This window comes from Melozone crissalis, unplaced genomic scaffold (genome assembly GCF_028551555.1).
Source record: "Melozone crissalis strain CALT ecotype California unplaced genomic scaffold, PUWL_Pcris_2 ptg000088l_1, whole genome shotgun sequence".
Taxonomy (NCBI): domain Eukaryota; kingdom Metazoa; phylum Chordata; class Aves; order Passeriformes; family Passerellidae; genus Melozone; species Melozone crissalis.
In genome coordinates, this window is record NW_026535865.1 from 4,307,181 (window position 1) to 4,320,623 (window position 13,443).

The 13,443-nt window shown below is 55.7% G+C and overlaps 1 protein-coding gene across 1 annotated transcript in view; it reads left to right on the plus strand.

The window, feature by feature from the left end:
* Window positions 1-385: 385 nt before the first annotated feature.
* EFNA2 (ephrin A2) overlaps window positions 386-13,443 on the plus strand; it is a 39,623-nt gene continuing 26,565 nt past the window's right edge. Inside the window, exon 1 of the mRNA XM_054291057.1 lies at window positions 386-507. Within this exon, the coding sequence (XP_054147032.1) occupies window positions 386-507 (122 nt within the window). The remainder of the gene's footprint in view (window positions 508-13,443) is intronic.

Sequence of the window (13,443 nt, forward strand, 5' to 3'; positions counted from 1 at the left end):
CGCAGGTGCGGCGGCAGCACCGGGGGCTCGGCGCCGGGCGGCGGCGGCGGCGCCGCGGGGCTTGGAGGAACTTGGCCGAAGTTGGGCGCGGGAGGTGGTGGTGGGGGGTGGCGGAAGGTTCCCGGTACCGGGGCGATCCCGGGGCGCCGCGGGAACCGGGCCGGTCCCCGCCGCCCGAGCGCGGGATGCGGCTGCCCCGGCGCCGCCGCACCGCGGCCGCCCCCGAGTCCCCCCGCTGACGGCGCCCGGGGCCGCGGGCGATGGTGAGGGCTGGGCGCCCGCCCGCCGCCGCCGCCGCCCGCCGCCCGCCCGCCGTCCCCGGCCGGCCCCAGGGCCCCGCCGCCCCCTGAAGCGGCCGGAGCCGCGCCCGCCGCCCGCCGGGACGATGGTGCGCTGCGGGGCGGCCGCGCTGCTCGCCGCGCTCCTCGGCGTCTGCGTCTGGACCGACGAGACCGGGAAAGTTATCTCGGACCGCTTCGCCGTCTACTGGAACCGGAGCAATCCCAGGTGAGGCGGGGGGGCGGCGGGGGCGGCCTCGGCGCCCGACTTCCACTCGGTGTTTTCCCCCCGTACACACACCCTCTGAGCGCCCGGTGACAGCGGCCGCTGCCGCCCGTGGCCGCTCGGGTCCCCCTCGAGCCCCCGGTGGGGTCCGGTGAACGGGCTGGGCGGCCCCGGGGAGGGGGGTGGTCCCCGGGGCTCCCTCCCCCGAAAGTTCCCGCGGGGCCCCGGGCGAAGCGTCCCCGGGGGCTGCGGCAGCGCCGGGAGCATCGCGGGGCGCGGGGCGCGTTCCCGGGGGCGGCGGCGGCTGCGGCTCGGCCCCCCCGGCCCCTCCGCGCCCAACTTCGGGGAAGTTCAAGTTCCTCCTCCCGCCACCCCCGGTCCCTCTCCGGGGATGAAGGTTCTGCGAGAAAAACCCCGAAATCCGCCCAAAGCGGCGGGTGCGGCTGCGGGGGAGTGGGGAAGAACGATCTGGGGGGAAAATGGCAAAACGGGCCCGAGGGGGGCACGGGGCGTGCGGGGCTGGGGATGGCCGGCCCTGCTGCTCCCGGGTCGTTCCCATCCTGGGAGCGCAATCCCCACAGTTGGCTTCGTTTCCTGACTCCAGTTGGAATTTCGATTTTTCTGTGTGTTTTTTTTTTTCCCCACCAAGTGTTTTTTTTTTTCTTTGGGGGCAAGAGTTTTGTTTCTGTCGTGTTTCTTTGTTCGTGATTTTGAGGAACCCAAAACTGCTGGTGAGTTGGAAGCCGGAGGAATTCTGCTCTGGGAACGCTCAGGTGGTTGGGACCCTCGGGACCCCCCAAACCCTCCCTGATGGGGACACTCTTTGGGGTCTGAACGGGCCCGTTTGTGGGGATTCCTGTCAGAACAAACACCAGCCACCAAATCCCCATTTCCCCCAAAATTCCTCAAAGTTCTCCCAAGCCTGGCAGTGTCAGTGAGTGGTGAGGGATGAGCTTGGTGGGTGCAGCCTCTGTGGCCCCTGGTTTTGGGCTGTCCTGTTTTCTGGGTCAAGCAGAGTTCTTTGTCCCCCTCAATCCCTGTGTGACAGTGGCCTTGTGGGGCACGGCGTGGCCTGGTCCTCATCCCCAGAGCTGCCAGGGATGTGGGGCAGCTCCTCCAGCTGCCTCATCCCCTGCTGCCATCCATGAGGGGACCCTCGGTGCCACCTTCTCTCCCTCGGTGTCACCAGCGCAGCTGGGTAAAGTTCCATTTCGGCGCTGGGACGTGCGCAGGGCTGGGAGCCCTCAGCAGCACTCGGTGTCCACCCAACCTCCGCACGTCCCTTTTGGGGGACCCATCCGTGCCCCTCTGTCCTCCCCAAAACTGGGGCCAGCCCGTCCCTTTGTGCCTTGCTGGTGGTTCCTTGGCGGTGGTGCCTGCGTCGCGGGCCGCCTGCGGTGCATATGGATTTTATTATCTCCCTCACATTTTTGTGGGGGATTGTAAGAGCCAGGGAATTATTTTTTTTTTTTTCCTAATTTTTTTTTTCTTTTTTTTTCTTTGCCCATTGCGAAGTTTTTTGATTTTTTTAGCTCCTGGTGCTCCCACGCTTTGTGGTTTTTGTTCTTCCAAATGCCAGCCGTGTGTGAGGTGTCCCCCCAGGTCCAACTCTGGCATCGTGGAGATGAGGGTGGTTGGGGCGGTGGCTGGGATTTTGGCACCCAAAGCTTCCAATGGCTGGGATTTGGCGCCCAAAGGTTCTGACGTTTTGGATTTGGCACTCAGGGGTTCCTGGGGATGGGATTTGGCACCCAAGGGTTCTGATGGTGGTGCCAACAGCCAAAACTAACCCCTTGGACAGTGGTGAGGGGCGTCCCGGGACCCAGCACCGCTGACGGCGTCGCCTCCATCCCCTTCGCCCCCTCGTAGAAGCCGCCGAGAATTTCTCCTGGAAAAATCCACGGTGGATCATTATCCCATATATATATATATTTATACATTTCTAAATCGGCTGTTGGCAGGGAAAATATTTTCGAGGACGGGGCGGGGGGGGGGGGAAATAAAAAATGGAGTGGAGGGAAGAGCGAGGGGCTGGGAGGGAAGAGCAGACAATGGCTGGTGGGTTCAGCAGGCACGTCCGCAGCGCCTGGCTCCGGGATGTGACCCAAATTTCCCCAATGTGGGAGCGCCCCGTGTCGCCAGCGCTCCCCGCCTGCGCCTTCGGCTCTCGGAATTCGAGGCAATTTATTAGGGGTTGCAAAGATTGAAATTGCCATTGAGTTTCCTGCTTATTCCCTTTTTGAACCCAGCGGTGGGTTTATTTTTTTTTTCCTCTGGAGTTACTACAAGACCGCCTCATTCTTAAAAATGAAGGAAAAATGTATTTCTGTGTTTTCTGGTCGCTTGTTTTCATTCTTTTCTCCCCCCGCCAATATCTCATTTAGTAAGGGGGAAATAAAAAGGGGTTTAAAAAAAAAAGGGGGAAAAGACCCAAGGTTAAAATGTCCTGTTTGAACCCACAGACCTTCTCTGCCGCTAAATATTTTTCTTCAGGTTTACGCAGCAATCTATATTTTATAAAAGACAGGAATAAATCTCATGGTCGATATGATTTGCCCAGATTAGAATAATTCTATATTTCATAATTGGGGCTAAATTAAAAATAAGTGGTACCTCGGGATGCTGCAATTTCCCTGTTCTGGGGAGAGATTTAACCACTCGCTGTGGATTTACAAGGTTTATTTTTATTTTTAAATGGTTTTGTGAGGATGCGCTGGGAAAACGTTTGGCTGGCTGGAACTCCTAGGTTATCCAGGAATAAAAATGAAGGATGATGAAGGCAGAATTATATAATAATGGGCAGTTTTGTTGCCACGTGGAAGTGTGGGTTTTTGCTCCGTGGCACGTACGGGTGCTGCCGATGGTCGCTCCCCGGGCGTGGATCTGTTGGCCATGGCTGGGCCGGCCATGGGTGGATCCATTGGTTGTGCCCAGGGTGATGTGCCCATGGATGGGACCTTGGGGCTCCTCCCTGGACTGGCACTGTGGGCAGGGGTCTGGCACAACACCCAGGGCTCTTCCCTCCGTGTTTTCTGGTGCAGGAGCCGCTCACCCGTAGCATTCCAGGGTGGATTTTCCATGGGAGCCAACCGGCTCGATTTGGGTGTGCTGGAGTGTCCAGCATCACCAGCGGGTTGGGGTGTCCAGTTTTGAACCCCCATTTTCCCCCCCACCACAGCGGGTTTAGGGTGGATATCTCGGCGCGCGGCGCCGCGCGACAAAAAGTCAGGGATATGGCAAAACCTCCGTGCTATGGGGGAAAGGGTCTGTGGGATGCAGTGACCTGTCCTCAGAAAGTCCCCAGGCCTGTGATCATGACCCATGGCTGTGCTGGAAACCCCTGGGAGGCCAAGGAAGCACGAAGGGTTTGGGATTTGTTGCCGTGCCCCGCTCTGCCGGGTGACGGGCAGGGAATCGTCATTCCCGAACGCTGGTCGGTGTTCCTGCAGCAACCCCGTGGTCACTGCCGTGTGCCTGGATCCACGGCAGGAACGTGCAGGGTGACGGGGCTTCTCCTCCCTCTGTGCACAGCACGGATCCCCGGGACCGGGCGCGATCGTGCCCGTGGCCTGGTTCAGCGCCGAGGTCACGGCGCTGCCTCCGAACGCCTCTTTTGCTGATTTCTGTATTATTTTTTGGCGTGGTTTGTGAGCACAGCTGGGATTTCTGTTCTGCTCCTCTGCACTCCCCAATCCTGGGATCGAGAACCGGAGAAATGGTTTCTGGCAGGGGGATTTACCGAGCCAGGTGATGCTCGGGGTGATGGCAGAGCGGGACTTTTGGGGGGAAAGGTGCCTCTGCCACAGGGGTGGTGGGGTTGAGGTGAGCGGGGCACACCTTGGAGAGGGGATTTAGATCATGTTGCCAATCCTATTGCATTTTGTGCCCCTTTTTCCTGCATTCCCATCTCCTGGAGCTGCAGCCCTGGCGCTTGCCAGTCGCTGGTGCTTTGTCCAAGAGGCTGGAGCGTGGTGGCCATGGCCAGGAGAACCATGGCCGTGACCCACTGACCACGAAGCCAGGGCCAACTTGCCCACCTGTGTGTCACAAGGGGCTGTGGCCAGGCTGCATGTCCCACTTCTCCATCAAGGGAGTGGAGATGATGCCGCATCTGTTTTTTCCGTGGGAATTTGGTGCTGCAGAAGGGTGACCGAGCGAGAGGGCTCAGCTTGGGTGATCCCACCCATGTGTCCATGTTGGATTGTGGGCTGGATCCCAAAACCTCTCTGTCCTGGCTTTGGCTGGGAATTTTGGCGTCCCCAGTTCTCTGTGTCTCCCCTCCCTGCTCCCATGGACATCATACTGAGGCCCACATCAGAAACATGCCCTGTTTCCTCCTTGGAGTGATTTTAATGTGAATTTTGCCCTGTTTCTCCCTTGGAGCGATTTTAATGTGAATTTTGCCCCATTTCTCCCTTGGCATGATTTTAATGTGAATTTTGCCCCATTTCTCCCTTGGCATGATTTTAATGTGAATTTTGCCCCATTTCTCCCTTGGACTGATTTTAATGTGAATTTTGCCCTGTTCCCCCCTTGGAGTGATTTTATTGTGAATTTTGCCCTGTTTCCCGCTTTGAGTAATTTTAATGTGGATTTTGCCCTATTTCCTCCTTGGACTGATTTTAATGTGAATTTTGCCCTGTTTCTCCCTTGGAGCGATTTTATTGTGAATTTTGCCCTGTTTCCCCCTTGGACTGATTTTAATGTGGATTTTGCCCTATTTCCCCTTGGACTGATTTTAATGTGAATTTTAACCCTGGCACTCAGGTTGTTCCTGTGTCACCATCAGCCCCAGTCCCCTCTCGGGGTGCCAGAGCAGTGCTGGGTGTTTGGGTGTGCCAGCTCTCTGCCTCGTCCTGTGCAATTCCTGCTCTTTGAGTTTTTCCTCCTTCTGCTCTCCCTTTGTGCCGAGATCACTCCCAGCCCTTCCCACCCCTCTTTTCCAGCCCGTTAAGCCGTGTTAGCAATTCCTCACCAGCCCAGGGCTGCGGCGAGTGGTTAATGGAGAGCAGACACCAGCGGGCCGGCATTGCTGACAGGATTCTCTCTCCGTGCCCGTCGCCGTCTCCGCCTGTCCCTTTCCAGGGACCGCAATTACATTCCCTGCTGGTTGCACATTTGGTATCCAAATGCCGGCCATGCGCCGCATCCTAATGTGAGGATGGGCTGGGGGTGTGTGGAGCTGCTGGAGGGTCAGAATCCCCCCAAAATCCCCCCAAAATCCCCCCTGGATCCCCCCAAAATCCCCCCTGGATCCTGGGGTATCCTGGGGTACACACAGAGGGTTGGCAGTGGGAACGGTCCATGGGGTGAGAGATGCCCTGGGGTACCATGGAAAGCTTTGAAAGTGCTGCTGTATAAAGAAAGGCACATTTATATTTACATTTATATATATATATATATATATATTGATTTTTATATATATTTACATACAAATATATTTATATCTATTATAGAAATTATCGATTTATTTACATATGTGGGTGTTCATTCACCCCAGCCCCCTCCCACATAAATACACTTTGCACACACAAATAATCCAAATGCCAAAAATTCCCCTGCCTGGCAGTGCTGTGCCACCCCTGTGTGACATTTCCCTGGAATTCCTACCTGGGGGCTCCAGGATGTGCCTGGCCGTGGGTTTACCTGGCTCCAGGGCTGTCTGGCTGTGTCCATCCCAGTGCCACATCAGGAGCTGGCTGGAGCCATACCTGCCTGTGCCTGACAAGGTTCAGCTGCTGGGTTGGCTGGAAAATTGCAGCAATTGTTCCTTAAATAGCTCCTCGTTCCTGATGGTGACAATTTCGGTTCTTTTGTGTTAGATATTAATCGTGATTTCTGAGGCTCCGTTCTGATCCGAGCTGGTTTTCCCCACTTGGGGCAGAGATCCTGCCCCGCTCCCTTGGATTTAATGGGATTTATGGAAGGCAGGCAGCTCGGAGCACTGTTACCTGCAGCCCCTATGAGCTGTTTCAATTCCTTTTCCCCCTGTGCCATGACTCAATGCTCATCCCAATGGTTGCTTCCCTCTGCTTGGAGATCCATCCCAAAAACAGGACCAGGCCCTGTTTGGCCTCTGCAAATACAGGGAGAAGCACTGTGCTCGAAGGGTTCAGGCTGGATTATGGCTGGGAATCAAGATTTTGGAGCTCTTTCTCAATCCAAGTGATTCCATGATTCTTCAGAGTGTTGGGATTAGCCGCTGGCCACTTTGGCCTTTTCCAGATGAATTCCAGAGGCATTTTTGAAGCCCTCCCCAAAGCCAGGGCTGTGTTTAGGGGTATCTGTGCTCCCAAACTCTTTGCCCCATTGTGGATTTGGGGACCCCGTGGCTGTTCCCACTGGCTGGCCGGGCAAATGGCGCCCATGGGGTGTGGGATGCACCAGGGTTGGTTTGATCCCGGCAGGAAAAGCGGGAAGGGACAAAGCTGAGAGCAGGGAAGGCGGATGGAGCCCGTGTCCCTGCTCCGTCCTGGCTTGTTCCCGGGTGGTCACAGTGTTGTTATTTATTTATTTCTCCTCCCTCTTTCCCCCCTTGGCTTGTTGCTGCCGCTGTGCCTGGGCTGCTAAAGAGCTTCCCATTGTTCCGCAGCTAATTACCTCCTAATGAGGCTCCCGGCTCAAAAGAGCGGAGCGGGGGCTGTGGGGGGGTGTTGTGAGTGGGCTGTGCTGGGAGGGGGTGAGGGCAGGGCTGGGGTCACCATCGGGGTCACTCCAATGCTTTCAGCTGTGCTGTCCCGGACGGTGTGAATGGGGCTGGTGATGGGCAGATCCACAGCCATGGAGCTGCCAGCCCGAGGCTTCAGCCTAAAGGGCGGCTGGGAAGTGGTTTTGCCAAAATTTTCTTGTTGAGCCCCAAAGCCGTGGAGAAATCAAAGCTTTGTGGATTTTGGCCAGGCAGGGTGGTGCTCGGAGCCTGGGAGCATTCCCGGCATTTCCCTTGGTGAGACACCAGCTCTGTATGGGACAGGTGTGTCACCTTTAGGGCACATCCTTCATTTTGAAACAACATGAGAGGGATTCAGAAACAGGGATTTAGACTATTTTTTTTTTTAAATTCTTCCACTTTTAAATTTTTCCCCTCTTCCCATTTTTCTTCCCAAGGCCCAGCAGAGCAGGGAGTGATGCTGCTGCTGGAGAGGAACAGCCACAGGGCTGAACCATGTCCTGGTGGGGCTGTGCTGTGGTGGGATCCTTTGGGATACCCCTGTGCTGGGGTGGGATCCCATGGGATAAACTTATGACACGGTGGGACCCTGTGGGATCCATCCCTACGCTCCCTCAGCTCATCACCTCTTCCCGACCTCCCAATTTTCCTCTTTTTGCTTGATGTTTCCGGCTTCTCCAGCCTTGTTTTGTGGGATTTTCCTGTTTTCCTGCAGCTGTGAACCACCAAGCACACGTGTGTGTCCGTGCAAATGCTGGAGCTGCCCGTGCCAGGTCGATCCCACTAAAAACCATCCTAGTGCTGGACCTGGAGCCACAGCTCCCTGTGGATGCCAAAACTGGTATTCCCACCACTGATATTCCCACCACCAGTATTCCCACCACCAGTATTCCCACCACTGATATTCCTACCACCAGTATTCCCACCCCGGTACTCCCACTGTGCTGCCGAAGCGTTCCCAGATCCGCAGAGTTTTACACCATCCCTCAATACCTTTTTTTTGTTCGACTCCAGGAATGGACTTTTTGTTTCAACTCCTTCTCCGCCAGCACCAAAATCCCCCAGGAATCCAACTCTGGATTTCGGATCTTTTGTGCCAAACCTCTCTCGGCTCCAATTCCCAGCGCCGCTGACTTTTTGGGAAAAAAGGGGAATAAATGGTTATGGGGGTTTTTAATGGCTGGGAATGGGGAATCCCCATTCCATCCCCAGCTTCCTCCTCCTGCCACATCCCAATTTCCTCCTCCATCTATTTCCTTGGCGTTCGGCCGAATTTCCCTGGAAATATTTTGCTGTTTCCCCCCAGTGCAACCAAGTTTTGTCGGATTTTTCTTTTTCTATCTGCAGAAGAGGAGGAATTATCCGTCTCGGTTTATTTTTCCTTGAACATTACACGGGAGCAAAACTCACCCATGTGCTGGGAAAGAGATAAAGTGTTTAGACAGCAAATACAAATATTCCAGAGCACTCAGCCCGGCTACAGCAATTCCTGCCAGGATTCCAAATTCCGTGCCATGTCTTCCAAGGGGGTTTTATTTAGACTGTCTTTTTTTTTATTATTATTATTTATCAAAAACCCTATTTATATTTGCAGTAAAATAAAATCAGCCTGACCCTGTAGAGAACTCGAAAAATCCCAATTCTTCCCTTTTCCAATCCTGTTTCCACTGAGGAAAGAAAGCCCCTGGACCTCGTGCCCTGCACAAAATTCAACCGCGACAGGATTATTTCAGCGGCTCAGCTTCTCCGCAGGCGCTGGGACGGTGCTGGCTCCGTGTGTCCCCCACAAAAATCAGGATGCAGGGGAGCTCCTGCAGAGGTGGGGATGGAGCTGGGACCCCCAGGCTCTTCCCATGGAGTTTTGGGGGCTCCCTTGTGCCGCAGGTTCTGGCAGCGCGTGGAGCACTCAAAAAGAGGTGTATTATTTTGATTTTATTTTAATATTCAGTGATGGACGGGCTTCTGCTGCTCCTCAGGAGCATCCCAGTCTCCCATCAACGTCCCAGCCCCACTGGGGACCCCGCGGGTGTCATTGTCACCCGGGTGCCGGGCGCGGGTGCCGTCAGGAGCTGAGGAAGCTCTTTCCCAGCCAGCTCGATAATCCCAATTATTATCTGGATTCTCGATCAGGGTTGCTTATTAAACTTGGCACCGCTGGCTTTGCCGTTCCGGCCGCCTGCCTCAGCAGAGGGATTTATCTCCTGCCGACGCGGGGAGGAAATTGAGTGGAAAAACGCGGGGCAGAGCCCCCCGGGACGGCAGGGAGGGCCGGGGGTACCCGGCTTCCGAAGGGTCGGGAGATGCTGGCACAGCCCCAGCGCTGCCGGGTTGGGTTGGCGGAGCCGCCTGGGCCGTGTCCGTCTGTCCGTTTCCACCCTGTGCTGGGATGGGCGTTTTTATTCCAAGGTTATTTTGGAATGGTTGGTGCTTTTGTACAACACAACAGCGGTTGTTTTCCCTTTTCCCTCAAAATCTAAAGGACCTTTTGTCAGCCGTTCTTCACCTCAGGAATATCAGCTTTTTCCAAATCCAGGAATTTGGAACAATCTTTCCGCTGGAATTCCACAAACCTTCCTGGTTTGCTCGCCGACCCCTTCTTCTTACATTGTGCCCACAAATTGTGTTTTATTTTTACCCAACACTGCGCTGGAGCTGCCTGAGCCAGGGCTGATGTGCCGACCCTTCCAAACGAGTTTTCTCCAAATTTCGCCCAATTCTCAGCACCGACCGAGCAGGGCATCCAGGAGAGTGGGGTGGGAGGTAGGAGAGCTGCTACTGGGAAAAGATTCTCTTTTGCAGGAGCATTTCCCTCCCTCCTGGTGTTTGGATGTTTCAATTTTCCCATTCCGCTTTTTCCTGCCTTTCCAGCATTTTTCTGCATTTTAAAAAACCTGTACAAACCCTGTAACTGGAATTCCCTCTGTTTGTGTGTCCGGCCGCTCTCTCATCCCTGGGTGAGCTCCTGGGATCCCCATTTTAGGGTGAGGACTCTCCCCCATCCCCTCTCCATGCTGCTGCTGGGGGGTTTGGGTGAGGGCTGGGTTTGCTGCAAAATCCTTTATTTGGGAAATCACTGTTTTCCTGAACCTTGCAAGGTTCTTCCTTCAAGAGCAGCCTCATGCTCCAGGGCTTGGTGTCAATCTTGGGAATGCTCCAGGCTTTCTCCTTGGCTTTTTTAAGATCTTTGGTGCTGGGTGGTTGGGAGAATCTGCTGCTCTGGCTGAGGGGCTCGGGATGGAGCCGTGGCCATGCCGTGACTGTCCCGGTGACCGTCCCATTGTTGGAGATCCGCCGTCGGCTACGGCACTGGCACACGGGAATTCTGGCACCTGTCCCGGCTGTAAATGCCGGTCAAAATGGTGCTCCTGTGTAGTTTCCAACAGAGAATCTGAGCTTGTCTGGAATAGAAATGGCTCCTGGCTCTGAGTTCCATCCACGTCTCCGCTGGATCACCGCAGGATTGCGGGGATCGGTTCGGCCAGAGCCGCGCGGGTGCCGAGTCCTGTGGAACAGCAGGATCAGTGCCCCACCACGGCCCTGGCATTGCTCCTGACCCTTTGAGGTGGGATTTAAGGCTAAATTGGTGGAGTTGGAAGCAGGTTTGGGGACGGGGATTGCTTTTGCAGGATGTGTGCTCTGGAGGCAGCGTCCAGCCCAACCAGTGCCGGCTTTCCTAACGCTCATTGCCGCCGGTGACCTTCAGCTCGGACCAGCTCCCGGCTTTCCCTGCCTGCTCTTCCTGGCATTCCCAGCTTTCCCCTGTCTGTGATGGCTCCTGGGGTCAGTGGACCTCAGTTCCAGCACCCAACCGCTGTCTCATCCTGCCACCATCTGCAGTTTTCCATTGTTCCTCAGCTCTTCCCGACATTGGGATGCGGAGTGTCGGCAGTGCGGGAATGTCCAGGGCCCGGTGTCACAGCCAGGATCTGGACTCCAGGAGAACCTGGACTCCATTTCAAAAGCTGAGCAATGATAATCATAAATCATAATGTTGTCTTTTGTGATAGAAAGCTTTGGATCGGGAGCAGGGACTCTCGTCCTGCAAGCTGGGGGTGATCCTGGATCCGGCTTCCAGCTCGTTATTCGGAGACAAATGGCTTCTCCCTCCCCCAGCCTCAGTTTCTCTGTGGGTAAGGTGAGGATTGCTGCCAGGGGCTAAATTAGGGAATTAATGTTGGTGGAGTGATTGAGAGATGGAGAAGGACGTGGCTCTCACAGCACCATGTTCTGCTGCACACCGCGTCCGCCCGCTCCGGGGCTGGATGTGGAAATTTCAGACGGGAGCAGAAATTGAGATGTCGGCAGTGAAGTCCCTTGTTCGTGTCCACAGAGCCCAGGGCTCCATGAGGAGGGACTGGAGCCCCCCAGCTCTTTCCACACTGGTTTGGGATCTGTGTGGGCACACGGTGGCTCACATCTGTGGCTGATTTCGGTGTGCATCCCACATCCAGGTGGTTTGGCAGCGCCAGAGCCCAATTAATTCCGGCTCTTCCCAGCGTGTCCCTCGCTGCCCCAAAATCCCGGTGTCACTGAGACCCCATTCCCATGGGAGGGGAATCCAGCTGGATGGATTTTTGTGACTTTTTAATATTTTTTCCTTAAACGTTGTGATTTTTATTCCACCTTATAAATCACTTCCTTGCTCCAGTTGGAGGGAGGATTTATGGGTGCAGGTGGGAGGAACGCTGCTCTCAGGATCGACCTGCTGGAATGGTTTTGTGGTGATGGTCACAGCAGCAATTCTGGCCAGGGGACAGGGCTCCAGTTGGGAATCCTGTCTGGAGATGTGATGGGAGCAGGGATGGACCCAAATCTCTGGTGTTGTTCGGGATTTTCTCCCTGCTGGACAGTGGCACCAACAGATTGGACCCAAATTATCTGCTGGGGAACAACTGAAAAAGGGGTTCTAAAGCCTTTTCTAAGTCCCTCAAAAGTTTGTTTAAAGCAAGGAATTCCTTTTCTACTGTGTCACACTGGGGCCATAGGAATGTCACTGGGGATGCAAGAACGTTGATAGGAGGCTGCTGATGATGGTGACCCCGGGGCTCGGGGGTCTCGGGGTGCGTGGTGAGGATGAGGATGCTCAGCCCTGGGGAGACCCAGCCAGGGCTCTCCCTGCTCCCTGGGGGCCAGGCCAGCTCCGGGGGGGATTTTCCCTGCGCCAGCGCTGCCCGCAGCAGCACAAACGAACCAAGTAATTGGCAACATGGAAATATTTTGTGCTCATTAAGCAGTGGGAAGCGCTGGGTGAGGAGGCGGCGGGTGAGGAGTCTGGGTTCTCCAGCGGTGTCCTCCAGAGCTCTGCTCTCCAGTGACGCTCCTGGGGACGCAGGGCAGGGAGCACAAACTGGGAGCACCCTGGGATGGGGGGCTGGTGGTGGGAAGGAGGTGAAGGAGGCAGATTCCAGCACTGCCCAGCCAGGATTTCCGTGTATTGGAGACAATGACAAACCAGGGGAGCAGGGGGATCCGGGCTGCTCTATAGGGACATTTGGGAGAACCCCCCCATTTCTCCCAATTCCCATCAATCCCACGGATTAAAACTTGAAACATCAGATCTCAGCAGCTGCATTGGAGCTCCCTAACCCCAGCACTGCAGATTCCCAAGGGGAGCCCTGGGAGGCTCCACGTTCCCTCCGCTCCTAACAGTGGAAATGAGGGGCGATCCCTGAGGATCCTGTCCTTATTCAGGGGGTCCTGGAGGGGTCCCCCCAGCATCCTCAGCCCTGAGCACGTGCTGCTGGTGCCTGTCCCCAGCACGACGTGGGGAGCCCAGCGGTGCTGCAGGCGGGGGAAGCTTTATGGCTGTAGTTAAAGTGACTTTATGATATTGTATCTGAACAATTGCCGGCTATTATCCGGATCGATGCCGCGGGATTGAGACGCTGGTTGATAACCCAGGCAGGGCTCTAATCGCTTTTAAACCACGCAGGGTCGGTGGGGCTTTCCATAAAACCCCTCCGTGGTTTCTGTTTTTACTCCCTGCCCCTGGATCTGGTGGGATTTTCCCCCAGGATGTCCCTTTGGGGATACAGGTCCTGGTTTGTCCCTCTCCGCCCTGCCCTGGGTGGGGATCAGGATGCTGGGACGGGGATGAGGATGCTGGGACCTGGCTGGGGATGCTGGAATCCAGCATTCCTGGGCTCCAGGGTGCTCAGCATGCTCAGCACTGCTGGGTCCTGCCCTGCTGAGGAGCGAGGTGCAGATTTTGGGAACCTGTTCCCACCTTTGCCAGGCTCGCAGTGACCTTGGGCGAGTCACGTCACCTCCAC